This window comes from Mytilus californianus, unplaced genomic scaffold (genome assembly GCF_021869535.1).
Source record: "Mytilus californianus isolate M0D057914Y unplaced genomic scaffold, xbMytCali1.0.p SCAF_8, whole genome shotgun sequence".
NCBI lineage: Eukaryota > Metazoa > Mollusca > Bivalvia > Mytilida > Mytilidae > Mytilus > Mytilus californianus.
The window spans coordinates 4,048,661-4,069,393 of NW_026262734.1; the positions used below are offsets into that span (position 1 = coordinate 4,048,661).

At 31.4% G+C, this 20,733-nt stretch overlaps 1 protein-coding gene across 4 annotated transcripts in view; it reads left to right on the plus strand.

Moving 5' to 3' along the window:
* Positions 1 to 20,498, plus strand: part of LOC127712273 (WD repeat and SOCS box-containing protein 1-like) — a 141,065-nt gene extending 120,567 nt beyond the window's left edge. For 3 of the 4 annotated variants that reach the window (XM_052218654.1, XM_052218652.1, XM_052218653.1), the window contains exons 3-9: positions 4,062 to 4,239; positions 5,724 to 5,983; positions 6,618 to 6,850; positions 7,462 to 7,634; positions 9,198 to 9,311; positions 10,809 to 10,922; positions 17,201 to 20,498. In XM_052218654.1, coding sequence (XP_052074614.1) covers positions 4,062 to 4,239; positions 5,724 to 5,983; positions 6,618 to 6,850; positions 7,462 to 7,634; positions 9,198 to 9,311; positions 10,809 to 10,922; positions 17,201 to 17,375 — 1,247 coding nt within the window. In that variant the 3' untranslated portion in view covers positions 17,376 to 20,498. Of the gene's footprint in view, positions 1 to 4,061; positions 4,240 to 5,723; positions 5,984 to 6,617; positions 6,851 to 7,461; positions 7,635 to 9,197; positions 9,312 to 10,808; positions 10,923 to 12,961; positions 13,044 to 17,200 lie in introns of all 4 variants that reach the window. The other variant, XR_007987012.1, reaches the window with a different exon arrangement.
* Positions 20,499 to 20,733: the final 235 nt, after the last annotated feature.

The window sequence follows — 20,733 nt, forward strand, 5'->3', positions numbered from 1 at the left end:
TAACACTTTCCATACAATGCATTTTGTATAGATAGTGTTGTGCGCGGCATAGTACATTCTATTGAAAATGTACTATCTTCTTTGTAATAGAAAGTGTTGTGCGCAGCACAGAAAATTAAAGTACAGAATAAACATGGAATTTATTAAAAATTTCAAGCACAAGAAATTATGCAAATTCCATAATTAATAATAAGTTTAAATAATAGCCTGTTTTAGACATTTTTTTTTAGAAAGTACAAGTAAGGTTGAATTAAAGCTGGTTTCTTCCTCTACTTAGATACCTCTACCATACTTGTCATTCTTATCTGAATTCTATACAAATAAAATGATAACAATACATAAAAAAGACAGAACCTCATTGACATTACAAGCCCAACAAGGCCATCATTATCCATATGACATCTGAATACATTTGTCATGAAATCGAAGTTCCTTCATAATATAAGTTTAAAATGGAAGAAATATTCTGTAATATTATTTCCTCTGGAACAAATATTACAGTATTTGTTACTGACGGAATAAAGATTATAGAGTATTTGTTCCAACAGGAACAGATATTATGGCATTGTTTATAACAAAGTTTCCAGTGAATCTTCTATTAGTCAGAACAAATATACATTAATATATATTAGTTTGTATACACTAAATGATTCATATAAGATAATTTTATTGCAATCAGCATGTGAGAAAATACTATAGGATAGAGAATGGAAACGGGAAATGTGTCAAAGAGACCAAAACCCGATCAAAGAATGCAAAAAAAACAGCCAAAGGCCACCATGGGTCTTCAACACAGGGAGAAAATCCCTGCACCTGGAGTCAGGCTTCATCTGACCCCTAAACAATAATGTATACTAGTTCAGCGAAAAGAACGCCAGACTAAACCTCGAAACATACAAAATTAAAAGAAGGCACAAGAGTAACAAAGGCAAGAAGTTCCTGACTTGGGACAGGTGCAAAAATGCAGAGGGTTGAACATAATTTTATGAGACCCTCCCCCTTTACATATATGTAAACAGCATCAATAACAATGTCATATAAGTGGTATTAGGGACAGTACATGAATAAATCAGAAAGCCAAAACATAATACCTATTAGACATAACAAATTAATTAATCAATTGTGACAGCTGTAGTTTCCAACTTTCATTTCAAAAACATCAAATTTTAACACCAAAGATCTTGAACTTGTTCTACTAACCATGCTAACTAAATATGTGATAAAAAAAAATTGACTTATCAGGCCTGGACCACAAATAAAGGAAAAATCTTATAGCCAAATGTCTTTGAGCTGGACAATGTGGTCTGACTGTATTAAATAAAATAACAAACAATGCAGGTGATGAGGCAGACATATTGATCATGTTTATTTCTTTAAGTTTTAGAACGTCTTAAGCAGAATACAGATGACGAGGCAGACACATTGATCATGTTTATTTCTTTAAGTTTTAGAACGTCTTAAGCAGAATACAGATGACGAGGCAGACATATTGATCATGTTTATTTCTTTAAGTTTTAGAACGTCTTAAGCAGAATACAGATGACGAGGCAGACACATTGATCATGTTTATTTCTTTAAGTTTTAGAACGTCTTAAGCAGAATACAGATGACGAGGCAGACACATTGATCATGTTTATTTCTTTAAGTTTTAGAACGTCTTAAGCAGAATACAGATGACGAGGCAGACACATTGATCATGTTTATTTCTTTAAGTTTTAGAACGTCTTAAGCAGAATACAGATGACGAGGCAGACACATTGATCATGTTTATTTCTTTAAGTTTTAGAACGTCTTAAGCAGAATACAGATGACGAGGCAGACACATTGATCATGTTTATTTCTTTAAGTTTTAGAACGTCTTCAGCAGAATACAGATGACGAGGCAGACACATTGATCATGTTTATTTCTTTAAGTTTTAGAACGTCTTAAGCAGAATACAGATGATGAGGCAGACACATTGATCATGTTTATTTCTTTAAGTTTTAGAACGTCTTAAGCAGAATACAGATGACGAGGCAGACACATTGATCATGTTTATTTCTTTAAGTTTTAGAACGTCTTAAGCAGAATACAGATGACGAGGCAGACACATTGATCATGTTTATTTCTTTAAGTTTTAGAACGTCTTAAGCAGAATACAGATGACGAGGCAGACACATTGATCATGTTTATTTCTTTAAGTTTTAGAATGTCTTAAGCAGAATACAGATGATGAGGCAGACACATTGATCATGTTTATTTCTTTAAGTTTTAGAACGTCTTAAGCAGAATACAGATGACGAGGCAGACACATTGATCATGTTTATTTCTTTAAGTTTTAGAACGTCTCAAGCAGAATACAGATGATGAGGCAGACACATTGATCATGTTTATTTCTTTAAGTTTTAGAACGTCTTAAGCAGAATACAGATGACGAGGCAGACACATTGATCATGTTTATTTCTTTAAGTTTTAGAACGTCTTCAGCAGAATACAGATGACGAGGCAGACACATTGATCATGTTGATTTCTTTAAGTTTTAGAACGTCTTAAGCAGAATACAGATGACGAGGCAGACATATTGATCATGTTTATTTCTTTAAGTTTTAGAACGTCTTAAGCAGAATACAGATGACGAGGCAGACACATTGATCATGTTGATTTCTTTAAGTTTTAGAACGTCTTAAGCAGAATACAGATGACGAGGCAGACACATTGAACATGTTTATTTCTTTAAGTTTTAGAACGTCTTAAGCAGAATACAGATGACGAGGCAGACACATTGATCATGTTTATTTCTTTAAGTTTTAGAATGTCTTAAGCAGAATACAGATGACGAGGCAGACACATTGAACATGTTTATTTCTTTAAGTTTTGAAATGTCTTAAGCAGAATACAGATGATGAGGCAGACATATTGATCATGTTTATTTCTTTAAGTTTTAGAACGTCTTAAGCAGAATACAGATGACGAGGCAGACACATTGATCATGTTTATTTCTTTAAGTTTTAGAACGTCTTAAGCAGAATACAGATGACGAGGCAGACACATTGATCATGTTTATTTCTTTAAGTTTTAGAACGTCTTAAGCAGAATACAGATGATGAGGCAGACACATTGATCATGTTTATTTCTTTAAGTTTTAGAACGTCTTAAGCAGAATACAGATGATGAGGCAGACACATTGATCATGTTTATTTCTTTAAGTTTTAGAACGTCTTAAGCAGAATACAGATGATGAGGCAGACACATTGATCATGTTTATTTCTTTAAGTTTTAGAACGTCTTAAGCAGAATACAGATGACGAGGCAGACACATTGATCATGTTTATTTCTTTAAGTTTTAGAACGTCTTAAGCAGAATACAGATGACGAGGCAGACACATTGATCATGTTTATTTCTTTAAGTTTTAGAACGTCTTAAGCAGAATACAGATGACGAGGCAGACACATTGATCATGTTTATTTCTTTAAGTTTTAGAACGTCTTAAGCAGAATACAGATGATGAGGCAGACACATTGATCATGTTTATTTCTTTAAGTTTTAGAACGTCTTCAGCAGAATACAGATGACGAGGCAGACACATTGATCATGTTGATTTCTTTAAGTTTTAGAACGTCTTAAGCAGAATACAGATGATGAGGCAGACACATTGAACATGTTTATTTCTTTAAGTTTTAGAACGTCTTCAGCAGAATACAGATGACGAGGCAGACATATTGATCATGTTTATTTCTTTAAGTTTTAGAACGTCTTAAGCAGAATACAGATGACGAGGCAGACACATTGATCATGTTTATTTCTTTAAGTTTTAGAACGTCTTCAGCAGAATACAGATGACGAGGCAGACACATTGATCATGTTGATTTCTTTAAGTTTTAGAACGTCTTAAGCAGAATACAGATGACGAGGCAGACACATTGAACATGTTTATTTCTTTAAGTTTTAGAACGTCTTCAGCAGAATACAGATGACGAGGCAGACATATTGATCATGTTTATTTCTTTAAGTTTTAGAACGTCTTAAGCAGAATACAGATGACGAGGCAGACACATTGATCATGTTTATTTTAAATTTCAGAACGTCTCAAGCAGACCGATGTTCAGTTACATCCTATTACATTACCTATAACCCACAGAACAACCAGGTCACCATCAGGTGCCAAGACTTGTGCATGGTCACCAGATAATTCTTATTTTGCTTGGCCATGTGGAGGAAAGGTTGAACTGGTACCCTGGGATAACAGAGAAAATAAGATGTGAGTGTGATTAATACATATATATATAGTTCAAAGGAAGTATGAAAAATTAGGTTATGATGACCTAGCTTTAGTAGTATACATCCTAGAGTGTTGTTCTATGATAAATAGTTGTCACTGTGGCATCAATACCGCATCTCATCATTTTAATGTTATGTGTCAGTGGGACATGATCTCAACAAAAAACACAAAAATAAAAAAAATATGACTTGCATACAGCTGATATTTTACAATACCAATAGACAAAAAAACATGAGAATAGGTTAATATATATCTTGCAAGCAAATAGATACACACAATTTGCACTTCCTTTATGTGATTATCTCTTTGGAAGAGGATTGTACACTTTTACTTTATATTTTTTTATCGAAACAGATCGAAACAGACAAGATTGTGAATAATTTCAACATTGAACTGAATTATTTGTTATTTCATTTTTGTTGAACAAAAAAAAAAGTTCATTCTAAAAAACATAAATTGATAGTGAATAATTAGCATACTGCGGATATTTTCAAATATAATACATATAAATAAAACCAAATGTGCGGTATACATCAATTAATGAAACTGCAACTCAACAACACAATCAACCAAACATGCCAAAAGACCTTTAGATGTCAAAATACAATCTTCAGCAATGCTTATGTGCCTGTACCTTACTGTGGGTTCATTTGTATTCGTTGGATGTCAATTTTCGTGGATTTCGTGGGTACAGGGGAATCACAAATTTAAAAAATCAACAAAATACAAATTTTCTTTATGAATGTATGCAGTTTTTGGCAAAACCACGAAATGAAATTGCATGTTTGCCCCAAACCACGAAAATTGGTACCCACGAAAATAAATGAATCCACAGTATATATATAGCTCTAGATTGCCTTCAGTGAATAAATCAGACCAAGGCTCTAGAGTGAATAAATCAGACTGAGGCTCTAGAGTGAATAAATCAGACTGAGGCTCTAGAGTGAATAGATCAGACTGAGGCTCTAGAGTGAATAGATCAGACTGAGGCTCTAGAGTGAATAAATCAGACCAAGGCTCTAGAGTGAATAAATCAGACCGAGGCTTTAGAGTGAATAAATCAGACCAAGGCTTTAGAGTGAATAAATCAGACCAAGGCTCTAGAGTGAATAAATCAGACCAAGGCTCTAGAGTGAATAAATCAGACAGAGGCTTTAGAGTGAATAAATCAGACCAAGGCTCTAGAGTGAATAAACCGAGGCTCTAGAGTGAATAAATCAGACAGAATATATCAAAGATCTGCCATCTACACCAAATTCTCCAAATACAGAAAAACGTGAAGTTATGACAGTAAACAACCACTTAAAAGGTTGCTGTCTTGGGACAGGCTCTACGACATGTGACAGGGCTAAACGAGGTTCTTGAGATCTTAATTCTTCCCTTGGACTCTAAAGTTTTAAAAGTATTCCTCTAATTGTTAAAACATTTAATGTGGTTTTATATAATTTTGTTTTTTTCCACAGAGTGTTAAATGAGGACATATTATTATATGAAGAAGCAGAAAATGTAACGTTACATTCAGATGGAAATTTACAGCACCAGTATGAACAGAGACCAACCAGAATTTTAGATGGCGTTGAAGTTGTTTGGTCCGTTGCCTTTGGTTCTGGTTCTACAAAGGAAGATAATGCTTTGACATGGAGACATTTGAAAGTGGACAAGGGTCTGCTACTAGCTACTGGTCATCAGAATGGTAACATAAAAGTTTGGGACTGTAATACAGGTAATTAACTTGTGTATTTTACAGGAAAACAACTTGTATATTTTATCAGTAAATCAATTTTGAATCTTAAATACAGTAGGAAAAAGCTTCTGTATTCCAATATTAATTATAACCAGAGAATTATAATGTAGCTTACAAACAAAATAAGGAGTTGTGGTATGATTGTAAATGTGACAACTATCCATCAGAATTCAAATGAAGTGGATGTAAGCAATTCTAGGCAACCATACAACCTTCAACAAAAGTCAAAGAATAAAAGCCACACTGTATAGTGTAAAGACCACAATTACACTTTTGAAGTCTTGCAGTATTTATTATTTCTCTATGTATTCTGTAAATGAGAGTGTTATCACCTTCATTAAACCTGTGTGTACTGTTTATTGCTATTGTTATCATCACTAGTAAGAGTGATTTAAAAACCCTGTATGTACATGATGTACTGTTTATTGCTATTCAGTATTGTTATCACTAGTAAGAGTGATTTAAAACCCTTTATGTACTGTGTATTGCAATTTTTATGATCACCAAGTTATTTTTCATCTTGTGTGTACTGCATATTGAAATCTTTATCATCATTTGCAAGAGTTATTTTAAACATTGTGTGTACTGTAAACTGTAATCTTTATCATTGCAGGGAAACTACTTCTCATGCTAAAAGACCATAAAGATATTGTTAAAAGTTTAAACTTTGCTCCAGATGGAAGTCTTATCCTCTTGTCAGGGTCCAGAGATGGAACTATTAAATTTTGGGACCTTAATGATGACGGAAATATGTATAAATCACTCAGAGGCAATACTAAATGGGTGTATGATACTAAATGGTCACCCAAATGTGATATGATTGCTAGTGTTGGCAGCGGAAAAACTGTAAGTTACACGTCAGTCAAGTTTCAGGGGAGATATATATTAGCGCAATAATGAACGCTCAACATAATGTTTTACTCATTTGGTTTATGATGACGTCCTTATAACAGAATCTGATCTCATGATTTCAAATCGGAAATTTTGTAAATGCACAGAGTTACCCATCAAATCAGATACAAAAATATCATTTGTCGTTTTGAAACAGACAAAAAAAAAAATTCACAATTTTTGTTATTTCCCTCTGCATTTAGAATTTACCTGGATACTACTTTATACTTTTGTGAATGTAAGAAAGTGATTTTCCTGTAAAATACAAGGCAACAATTGGGGAAACACACTTTCAGGAAGTATTTTCAAGTTTTCTCTAAAGTAAGCATGGTATCACATTCAATTGTAATGCCTTAAAATAGAAAAGTTCTAAAAATGTGTTATAATATGAAATATATAGTAAAAAAATTTCATGCACTGAACCAAAAAATAAATGATAAATACAATATTTGATTATGTTTGTATAAATGCTATATTTGCTTGTGTTTTTTAATTTATCTAGTATTCAGTCATAACATGTTTTAAAAAGCAGTCAATTCATTTTCCCATATTTTTATATTTTTCAGGTGATACTATGGGATTTGTTGAATAATTATACTCCATCTCATCTACATGGACATTACCATGATGTTATTGGATGTTGTTTCTCACCAGATGGCGCCTTATTAGCTACTGCATCTTTTGATACCAGGGTTATATTATGGGATGTATATACTGGACAGTCACTTCAAGAACTTTGGTAGGTGTTCTCTGGGAACAGTATATCTAACGGGAAATGAATCTGATAGGCTTTTCAGTATAAAATTGATAAAATCTCGGACTCCACGAGACTTCGCGAGATTTATGGATTTTGGTGGCGTCTGACTGAAAAACTATCGGAACTGCTCAATAAATTAACCACATAATTCTAATCGTAAAAAAATACAAGTTTTATCATAAAGTAGATATATTTTATCATATAAAATGACCAAAATAAATGTGATTTATTTGATGTGAAGTGTTTTATAATGTTTTTGAATTTGGGAAGGCAATCGGCGCCATTTTTTTATTACCCTGTTTGCATTCTGTACCATTCTGTGATAAAATGAATGCGATTATAACAAATTTGAGGTGACAGAATACGAGTTTGATACACTGGCATCACTGTAAAACTAGTTTGAATAACATTTTTTTGAAAATGTCAGAAATTATTAGGATAATAGCTAGTACGTTTTTAACACATGTCCGTTTCCGTATCGTTTCTTTATTACCTATAACCCGACGATAAAATCGGCTACAATTAGGTAGTGTCAAGTCCCGTCAATATATATGTTCCTGGTGTTCTTTATAATTTTTTGTTTTTAAATTGAATGAGTTATTTTAAAATTTCCAAATTTGATATATTTGTTATGGCAGGATATAAGAGCCATTATCTGGCCAATAGTAACATCTTTGTAAAACACATCCTCTAGCAAAAAATATTTTTGAGTAACCTTAAATTATTGACTTATATCAAGATTTTAATGACAAGATCTCAAAATAAGGCTCTTTTGGCTCTTTTTGCACGCTACTTATCAAGACTAATTGATTTCTATGGAAAAGAAATGAAACTGGTGACCCCATAATATTTGCATATCATTACAAACGAAATGTTATCAGCTTTGATATATGTTTCCCAGCTTTTTACATACATTCTATACATTCATGACATTTAAAGACCTATTTTACAAATTTTAAATTGGCTGTATCTCTGGAAGTATAAATGTTACATCTACCTTTTCATACAAAAGTTCGGCAAAATCTGAAATATTGCCAAATTATATAGTTTGCCTTTAAAAGCAAATGAATTATACCCTATGAAATTTAGATACATTTAACATTAAACCAAGAATGTTTGGCAGAAGTGTATTTGCAATGTATTAAAGAAAATATTTATAAATATAAGGGAAGCAAGACAAAAGAATTTGATACATTTCCCTTGGAAAAAAAATATGGAGGATAGACAAAAAACTATTAGAGCTGTACCAGAATTTAATGCATGGGGGCATTGGATGCACTTTGAGACCCGACCACTCATGAAATTAAAATTTCGTTTTACTTATAATTTTCCAAATTCTAAGGAAAATACAACCACCCATATTTAATTAATTTGACTGCCTCCTATCCCCCCACCAGATATATTTGGAACAGCCCTAACTAAAAGACTAAGTTGAAAATGTGAGGAGATGAAATTGTTTAAACAAATATCATGGTACTAGCTATTTACAATGATTCCCTGTAGATTTTTTATAAAATATTTATGTTTGACTATTTCTGATTACAGCCACATGTATCCTCCTCCACGACCAATATTTGCAGCTGGAGCGAATGAATTTTACATTCGAGGAATCTCATTTCATCCACATGGCCAGATGGTTCTTACCATTAACGATGATGGGTAAGACACTTGTATATTGTATAATTTGAACAAAAGGGGACATCAATATACGTCAATAGGAAAAATCCATTGATAAAAAAAATACTATAAACTAAAGATGGCTTTTTGTTTTTAATATAGATCTGAAAATTTCTTGCAGAGATCAAAGAATTGACTGTCAAGCACACACAATATATAAATCTTAATTTGTCTCAATGAAAAATGCTAATGAATATAAAAATAAGGAGATGTGGTAGGATTGCCAATGAGACAATTATCCACCAGAGTTCATTGTGATATAAAAATAATGAGATTTGGTATGATTGCCAATGAGACAACTATCCACCAGAGTTCATTGTGATATAAAAATAATGAGATTTGGTATGATTGCCAATGAGACAACTATCCATCAGAGTTCATTGTGATATAACAATAAGGAGATGTGATAGGATTGCCAATGAGACAACTATCCATCAGAGTTCATTGTGATATAACAATAAGGAGATGTAATAGGATTGCCAATGAGGCAACTATCCATCAGAGTTCATTGTGATATAACAATAAGGAGATGTGATAGGATTGCCAATGAGACAACTATCCATCAGAGTTCATTGTGATATAACAATAAGGAGATGTAATAGGATTGCCAATGAGATAACTATCCATCAGAGTTCATTGTGATATAACAATAAGGAGATGTAATAGGATTGCCAATGAGGCAACTATCCATCAGAGTTCATTGTGATATAACAATAAGGAGATGTGATAGGATTGCCAATGAGACAACTATCCATCAGAGTTCATTGTGATATAACAATAAGGAGATGTAATAGGATTGCCAATGAGATAACTATCCATCAGAGTTCATTGTGATATAACAATAAGGAGATGTAATAGGATTGCCAATGAGACAACTATCCATCAGAGTTCATTGTGATATAACAATAAGGAGATGTAATAGGATTGCCAATGAGATAACTATCCATCAGAGTTCATTGTGATATAACAATAAGGAGATGTAATAGGATTGCCAATGAGGCAACTATCCATCAGAGTTCATTGTGATATAACAATAAGGAGATGTAATAGGATTGCCAATGAGGCAACTATCCATCAGAGTTCATTGTGATATAACAATAAGGAGATGTGATAGGATTGCCAATGAGACAACTATCCATCAGAGTTCATTGTGATATAACAATAAGGAGATGTAATAGGATTGCCAATGAGACAACTATCCATCAGAGTTCATTGTGATATAACAATAAGGAGATGTAATAGGATTGCCAATGAGACAACTATCCACCAAAATTTAATGTGGATGTAAGCAATTATAGGACTACTATTTGTTGGTAGAAGCCAACTCTGAATTTTAAATTCTTAACGAAATATAATGTCTCATTTGCTTGGAAAGAATATCAATTATTTTAAACCAGAAGAATAGACCAAAATGTTTTAGGGACGTGTGTTGTTGGGACATAAAAGAATTTATAACAATTATCTGTGTAAATGTTTTAGGTACGTGCGATGTTGGGACTTAGAAGAAGATGACAACGACCCATCATACGTTGTTGAGCAAGCGAATGCTCTGTACTGTACGTTCTCACCAAAAGGTCAAAGAATCTCAGTCGGGTAGGTTTACATTAAAGTTTTCATATTTACGGGTTTTGGAAATATACATTTGTATTTTATTCAGAAATTGTTTTATTTTTTTTTTTAATAAAAAATGTATAGTTAACAGTTGAGTGATGAATATGAAGATGATTTTTTCTCTGTAGAATTCAGTTTACCTATAGAAATGTCATTAAATTTGCTTCACAGAAATGATCAAATTGCCATGGAAACTACAGAAATTTTACCTGGAAAGCCATTTTTGGTTTGATAATGTTTGGTAATTCAACAATATTTGGTATGCAATTGCCAATAATACATATTAATTCGTTTTCCATAGAGATTGTTATCACTTTCTAGTTGGTGTACATTATTTTTGTTGCACAAAACGATTGATTGTTGTTTGCTTAATCTCCAGAGTGAAATATTTCATGCATATTCAGGACATATGTGCAAAATGAACCAAAGTTATACACATACACATACATTTTGTATTCAGCATCAACTATCACATACATATTAAATGAAATCCAAATCCCCCATTATTTGTGCTTATTTCTAGCTTTGTAATATTATTAAAAAAAAATCTGTTTTGGATATTTTGTTGTCGTAAAACTGAATTCTACAAAGAAGATAAAAATATGCATATGATTATCTTATTTTGAATTGAATTATTGACTTTTGTAATTCTATTTAGATTATCAAAAAACCTATGACAGCTATGATTGCCATCACTTATACATCCATCATCAGTATTATATAATTTTGTCTTTCATTCATTGCTGCATCAATGTGTATCATTAAATAGGGAGGGATGTGGTATGTTGGTTTCATTCAATCTAAATTAGGTGATAGATAAAAGACCCTTCTTTATATTTCAATAAGCTTAAGATACTGTGGATTCATTTATTTTCGTGGATAGAGAAAAAAAAAAACTTTGTGGTATACGTAAATTCGTGGATCACTATTTCCAAAAAAAATGTTTCAGATACATAAATTCGTGGATCTGTGTTTGAATAATGATAAAACAAAAGATAGAAATTCATTCATCGCACGATCATTGTAGGTTTAAGTGTTGATTTAAAACTTTGATTACAAGCATGGACAAAGGCAACTAATTATTTGCTTGTTTTACAATTATAATTTCTTGTCAAACTTTTATAAGGTATTCAAAGCCCTTTGATGTACAACTGATTGAAAGCTATTTACCATAATCACGACATAATAAGCAGTCATTAGAAATGGTCAAAATTTAGAAACACGCTTATAATTGATCTAACATTTTGTTGGATAAGTTTTTTTTCGAAAAAAAATATAATTTTTGTCCAGAATAAATAAAAATACTTGTTTAAATGACAATTTGTCGGAATATTGTTTGTGTCCTACATTTTCCCTTTCAAATTTCATTACGAAAATATGTTGTTTTGTCAAGAATTAAGTAAACAAAAATGCTTAAGCAGCAGTTAACGGAAATTTTATTTGAAAAATCTTAATCTATCTTATAAAAAGCTTGTCAATTATTTTTGTTAAAGTCAAAATGTGTGAAATTTAATGTTCCTGTCATAAACAGTATTACCTGCAATGACCCGTATTTAATCCTATTGATTTTTAATAACAAATCAACCAAATTATGACATGGTAATTTACAACTTGCAGTTACTTCCATGAACGATTTTAATCCATTTTACAATTAAATTCTCACTGATATTCTAAGGATTTTATTATTTATTTTAACCAAAATACTTTTATATTTTATTTCAAAAACATGTTTTATGTTACCATGTTTATTGCAAGTCATCACTATACTAAAATTGCAAGACATAACCGGAAATAAACATCCGATTCAATCCACATTTCTCGTGATAATTCCTCGTTGAAGTTTTAAATTCGTGGTTTGCTGTGACCCACAAAACCCACGAATAAAAATGAATCCACATGTACCGTATTGTGTAATTTTGTTGAAATTTTAATGATAAATTGCCTCTTAAATTAAAGTTATTCTACTTCCTTTAGACCTGAAGGTCAAAGGTCATGTGTTATACTAATTGTTTGTTCTGCAGAAAGACCCAGTAGAATGTGGGAGAGTGAGGAAAGCTGGAAGAAAGTAAACCTTTCTTTTCCAGCATCATCACAAAGGTTCAGGTTGGTGTAAACAACTGATTTATCTATGCCATCATTTGATATCCATTGTAAATAGTATTATTGTATTTATAAAGGGAGTTAACTCCAACCATACAGCTAGACTGTCATTTTACTCTGCAATTTACCACTGTAAGTTTGAAATGTAAAATTATGAAATATTTATTGAGCATTCAAGTAAAATATCCTGGATCTTTCTTCTATTATGAATGGATTGTGATATTCAAATTATTTTTAACATGGCAAATTCATTTCCATGTCATGTATGTCGTCCAATTATAAGAAATGTCAATTTCTTTATTTCTTTAACAAGAAACATAGAGATATTGAATAGAAATTTAAAGAACATTGAATGGAAATTAAAAGAACATTGAATGGAAATTAAAAGAACATCTGAATGGAAATTAAAAGAACATTGAATGGAAATTAAAAAAACATTGAATGGAAATTAAAAGAACATTGAATTTAAATTGAAAGAACTGAGCATAGACTATGTTGAAATATAAAGATGTCTTTTGCAATTGGGATATTCAGTTGCGGTCTCATTGAAAAGAATATCCTTAATCACCTTTTACCAAATATTCTCTTACCTTTGTTGGAAGTTGTAGAATGCAAGACATAGGGATGCTTATCCTGCAGCAACAGCTACAGGGTTTACTATTTGTATAAAGTTCATAATTCAGAAGCTAAAAGACCTGGATGCTAAAATGAGTAAACAAAGATTTGTATGCAATAAAAAATCATTAGTCCACTTAAGACAGACAACATGTGCCTGTCACAAGTCAGGAGCCTGTACTTCAGTGGATGTCAATTGTTGCTGTATATTTCATATTTATTATTGGTTTATTGTCTCCCATGTGACACTTTGTCGGGGACATAGATATACCGGGCTTCTGTCCGTTCATGTGTCTGTCTGTCCCAATGCTCTCACATGTACAATTCTTGCCAGATTTTTATAAAACTTATATCATAGGTTTATATCAGAAATGTCTCATAAAATTTCGAAAATCAGTGCCAATCAACTATTTTTAAGAGAGTTATGCCCCATGGAAATATTAATTATGGAAAATGTCATTATTAGCTCTCTCATGTGTACAATTCTTGCCAAATTTATATGAAACTTATATAAAAGGTTTATATCAGGAATGTCTTGGACAAGTTCGAAAATCAGTGACCCGTCCGTCTGTCTGTCCATCTGTCTGTCTGCCCGCTGTCCATCCGTCTAAATATACTACTGCAACAGTTTAATTTGTCATCGCAACTCCTCTGAATCCACACAACAGAATTTCATGAAACTTTGTAGATAATAAGGACATAATATGTTAATTTGCATATCCACATTAAATTTTTATCAGTTGACTTTTGTTGGAGTTATGAGTCTTTGAACTTTGATATTTTGTTTGCCCATTGACAATGTGGGAGCGTGGGGTATGTGAGTGTGCTCACAGAGGTTCTTTAATTTTTAAAAGAATTATGCACATTGGAAATATTAATCATATGGAAAATTGCATTGTAAGCATTTTCACATGAACAAATTTTTGCCCAATTTTTATTAAATTTATATCATTTATGACAAAATGAAAAATATATTATCTCTTAATCATAAAAAGGACTGTGCAAAAGTTTTATAAAATTCTATAAAGGTTTAACAAAGTTAATGATGTTTATAAAACTTTAGCCAGAGACTGTTTCTTAAATTAATGTTATCTGCAAAATAAAACTAAGTCATTTTATCAGTTAGCATGGTTAAATACAGAAAAGTTAAAAAAAATGTATATTCAAAATTTTGCTGTGAATACTGTCTTTTGATCATTATAATTAAAGCTTCTGTTCAAGATTAATAAAATTCCATGACGGTTTGACAAAGTTATCAATGTCTGAAAAACTTAAACCTTAGACTATATCTCAATGTTAACTGCAAAAGACTAAGTCCTATTATCAGTAAAATATGGAAAAATGAAAACAAATATTTTCAAATTTTTGCCATGGATACTGTCTTTTGGTCATAAAGTAGCTTCTGTCCAACTTTCATACAATTCCATGAGAAGAGAGAAAAAATAGGAGCAAAAAATATGAAAGGGACATTCAAACTCATAAGTCGAAAATAAACTGACAATGCCATGGCGAAAAAAGAAAAAGACAAAAAGACAAACAACAGTATAGAAAACACAACATAGAAAACTAAAGACTGAGCAACATGAACATTTGACAAGGGAGTAGGGGCATTAAGGCCTGGTTTTGGCTTAGGAAATTAAATGTTTGACAACTATTCCAAATTGGCACATAATGTTTGGAAATGCATAGAGTCAAGAAATATAAACGAAAAACATGAGATTGTTTATCTGATGACGTCACAATTACGTCATTATGTACCATTTAAAAAAAAATGATGAAAAATACAGAATTTATGCAGTTTTCCATTGTTATTTCAATTATGGAAACACCGTGTGCAGCCAAGAAACAACAAAATAATTTAAGAGAAGCTTTACTATAACTATTGACATAATCTCACCAAATATAAAGTTGTTTCTTGGATGCGCACATACTTGGCCAATCTAAAATATACTTAGAATTTGACGAAAAACAAGGAAAATCAAGAAATTTTACAAAATATACAAATTTAGTCATGGTTTGTTGACATAGTAACTCGTTAAATGTGAAATTGTTTTCTATTTTTTTTAATACCTTGTACCTGAGTCTAGTTAGGACGGTTTCAAGAATATGTATGATAACTTTTAAATTTGCAGTAATGTTTGGGCCAAATAAGGGCCTCATTGCCCATACTCCTTTATGGATGTCTGATGAACTTAATCCCAGATTTTACTTTAATGTTAACTGCAAAAATACAAAGTTGATTTATCAGTAATTTTCTGTCGAAGTTTTATAAAATTCCATGAAGTTTCGACAAAGAAAACAATGTCTGAAAATCTTAGACTGTATCTTAATGTTAGCTATGAAAAAAAAATATGTCTATTAATTATTTATCAGTTAAATTTGAAACAATGAAGATTTCTTTTTACAAAATTTAACTTGGGATACTGTCTTTAGAACATTAAAAGCTTCTGTCCAAGTTTCATGAAACTCCATGAGGTTTTGACAAAGTTATTGATGTCTGAAAAAAAATTTAATCATAGACTGACCCTAAATGTTGACGCTGTTGCTGGGTAAATATTATATTAAATCTTATTCATTTTCATATTCTTATTTAAACAATTACAGTCTTTTGTATTGATTAAATAGAGTTTTTGGTGGACAAAAGAATCAATATTGTCCTCTAACTATGACCTGGGTTGATATATTGTTACTTCACCTGGCAGAAAGGTTCTTTGAGCTATTGTAATCACCTTGTGTCAGTCTGTCAATCATCAATTGTCAGTATGTCTTCAGTTAAAAATGTGACAAGAATAATATATGGAAGGTCCTTGATGAAAAAAATAATTTTATCCTATATAAACATGACTGCCAGAACAATCATTTATTCTGATTGGCTAATTCATTTCCTTGGAAACTATAAGGTACAGGTAAACTTTTTTGAAACTTTCAGGGATTAATGATTGAAAAACCTTTTATACACAAACCTCTTTAAAGATGACAATTCTCTGAAACTACTAATTGAAATATTGGGAAACTTTAGAGGAATTATAATTTGAAGGCCCTCTTCAAATTATTTTCCTTTAATGATGATCAGGTGGCACACAACCTAAAACTGTCTTGCATATACTTATCAGGAATGATGTTTGATGGTTCTCTACAAATGTTTGTTATTTCGTTCTGATGATATGAAAATTGGTGGGTAGAATTCACTGTTGATTCTGATTGGCTAATTTAAAAAAAAAATCTTTTCCTCAGATTCTGAAATGTTGTAAAAAGTAATGGGATTAAAAAAAAAAGAAGCCATTTAAAGCTTAATTTTTCAAAAGTTATTGCTAAAATTTCTAAATCTTTAAGGAATATTAGTCAATGTTCCAGGTAAGCCATACCGGCACCCTTAGGCCTCTATTTTTATTTGTATTCCTTTAAAACTTATATTGGCAACTACAAAAGACTGTGGGTTGTTTAAAAAGATAAAAATCTAGCAGCATACATTTATACCTACATAATATTGAAAGAATTTTTTTTTATGAGAATTGTCTCTCAACCATATTTCTTTTTCTTCACAGGGATAAAGATGGAACGATCAGATTTTATCAGACTCCACCAAAAGTATCTCGTCTTCAACATCTCTGTCGAATGGTCGTAAGGAATCATGTCAAATCAACAAAAATTGACTTCCTACGCCTACCATGTAGAATAAAAGAATATTTGAAGTATCACAATTTCACGAAGACTGGATAATGCAGTAGTTGAAAGTGAAATGGACTATTTATAGTGTTAGTTTTCCACTTCCTATTCAGAAAAAAAGAATCTCTGATTTACTCTGGAGGGCAGCTAGATGATTGGGAAACTATTATGATACAGACTTAAAACAGAACAGACCAACTTAATGTTTTTCTTGGAACATGAAAAACTTATAAATTTGGTGCATTGAAACTGATATATGGCTATGTCTGGTTCATCAAAGTTATAATTAAGTGACTTTCTTTTTATGGTGTGTAGATTTATTATACTTCAATCAGTCTTATCATAGAATGATATGTTTAAATACCTGTCAGTTGTGAAGTTTAATGGTTGATGAAGAATTCTATGTATTGGAATGAGATTATTTTATCATATTTCTTTATTTGAAATATTGATAAAGGTCGGGTATCTTATAACTAAAATTTTACTTACCTATCAAGTTTTGCTTTGGGAAATGGATGCAAATTATTATTGCATAATTAGCTAAAAACCTGTATCAGTATATTTATGATGACCTTATGTTTGCCAAAACGTTTATATATATATACGCAAAGTGCCTTTCTTTAATTTCCCATTAGTTTTTCTTCAAAATCTTTTTAAAAAATCCTTTTTAAAGGTGCCTGCTACATACCTGCCTTAATCTGCACCTGGTAACTGGTACTATATAATAGGTAAACAAAACCATGAATACAGTGTAACCAGTTTTAATCAAACCTCTTTGAGACTTATGATTTTGTGTGGATTAAATAGAAATTTGGTTTACATAAGTCACTAAACAATATGGACAATGATCTGATACAGGAATTTAGTCTTAAAAGGCTACCAGTTTAAAAGACTATTTTGGCAACTTTTGCAATACAACATCAATTCAAAAAGTTTATGCTGTTTAAACTTCATATTATAATGTTTTGATGGTTTTTTTTGGTAAGTTTAAAATATTTTTTGATAATTTGGAAATCAAGGGACCAAAAAATAGGCTTCATCATACCTTTTCCTTTGAACAGGGATTTCTCTCTTTTTTTTTAATTATCATTATCATAGTTAAGAAAACAAATCATAAATGCCCTCTTCTACATATTATCCCCAATAAACATAATACAATCCACAATATTACACAAATATATTTAATGAAGGATTTTTTTTTAATTTTAAATGTAACAAACAGGTCTACACATACAGTGTCCAGAGTTTATTTCCAATTTTATCATGTGATTCTTCTAATCATTAAAACTGTAAAGTCGAAAAGTAATAAATGTAAGATAGTTATATATATATATTGCTTTCTAATACAAACATTTTTATGCCCCCGCCGTAGCGGAGGGGGCATTAAGTTTTACCCTTGTCCGTCTGTACGTACGTCCCGAAATTGGTTTCCGTTCTCTAACTTGCGTTTGCCTCAACCAAATGTTATGAAACTTATACACAATGCTTATTACCACAAAACACAGATCAAGTTTGAATTTTGGTGGCGTCACTTTAACGGATCTAGAGTTATGCCCCTTTATAAAAGGAAATATTGCAAAATTTTTAGTTTCCGTTCTCTAACTTAAGTTTGCCTCAACCAAATGTTATGAAACTTATACACAATGCTTATTACCACAAAACACAGATCAAGTTTGAATTTTGGTGGCGTCACTTTAACCGATCTAGAGTTATGCCCCTTTATAAAAGGAAATATTGCAAAATGTTTAGTTTCCGTTCTCTAACTTAAGTTTGCCTCAACCAAATGTTATGAAACTTATACACAATGCTTATTACCACAAAACACAGATCAAGTTTGAATTTTGGTGGCATCACTTTAACCGATCTAGAGTTATGCCTCTTTATAAATAGAAAAATTGCAAAATTTTTATTTTCTTCTAAATATCAAGTTTATAATATATTTTTAAAATTGGAGTTATCTTCCTTTGACCATGATTATAGTTGAATCAACTACAATCAATGCTTTATACAATGCAATGTTTAATTTTGACTTCCACTGATAAAACACAGATCAAGTTGAATTTGGGTAGTGTCACTTTAACCATTATTGAGTTATGCCCCTTTATAAATCGAAAGATTGCAAAATTTTAATTTCCATTCTGTAACTGAAGTTTTCCCCAGCCAAACATTATGAAACCTATTCACAATATTCATTACCACAAAACTCAGTAAAGATCAAGTACAATTTTTTTGTTTCCGTTCTCTAACTTGAGTTTGCCTCAACCAAATGTTATGAAACTTATACACAATGCTTATTACTACATAATACAGATTAAGTACGAAATTAGGTGGCAACACTTTTATCATTCTAGAGTTATGTCCTTTTATAAACATAAAAATTGCTGAATTTTTTAGTTTGTCTCAAACAAATGTTGTAAAACTTATACACACTCACGTTAGAGTTATGCGTGTTTACAAATAGAAAAATTGCTGAATTTTTAGTTTCTGTTCTCTACTTAAGTTAGCCTCAACCAAATGTTATGAGACTTACACACAATGCTTATTACCACAAAACTCAGATCAAGTTCAAATTTGGGTAGCGTCACTTTTTCCGTTCTTCAGTTATGTCCCTTTATAACTATATGATATGCAAGCGGGGGCATCATCTGTGTCCACATGTGGACACTATCCACATTTATTTAAAATACAGTACTAGTGTATCATATAGCACAATCATTAAAAATATTCAAATGCCAAAGGTTACATGTATGAAGGGAAATGTAGGGTTTTAAAAGTCTTGATTTGAAAGTATAAAGTCATTAAGAACGGAATGATTTTTATGGCAGCTCACAGCTCATGAGAAAGGCATATCAGTAAGAAATAGAATATTCTCTTAACCACATATATTGAAGTATAGAGTTGTTTCCCCTGAGAATGAAGTTTCCCCCATCTCCGTATTCAGATATTTGGAGGTATTGTTAATTAACAGAGGCACATTAGCAGCTCTAAAACTTCCTCAATCCTTTATTTTATAAGTTATTTGTTCTGTTTATTTTTTTATATATGATTGTTTTTTTTAATTATGTCATTTCGTTTACTAAGTTTTTTTGCCTGTGTACATTTTTTTTTATACATATGTATAAATGTAAATAACGGTACTTGTACAGCTATGTGATTAAAGAACTTAATACTCTACAATGTCTTACTTGTCATTACTGTATTCTGTCATGTCAGGAAAAACAATGTCTTACTTGTCATTACTGTATTCTGTCATGTCGGGAAAAACAATGTCTTACTTATCATTACTGTATTCTGTCATGTCGGGAAAAACAAGAACTGCCAGCTATTGTTCCCTTATGATACCCTAGATATAAGTATTCGGTAAACAGGAAGTTGTTGAGCAATGAAAATGAAAATTCGTCATATGGTAAAG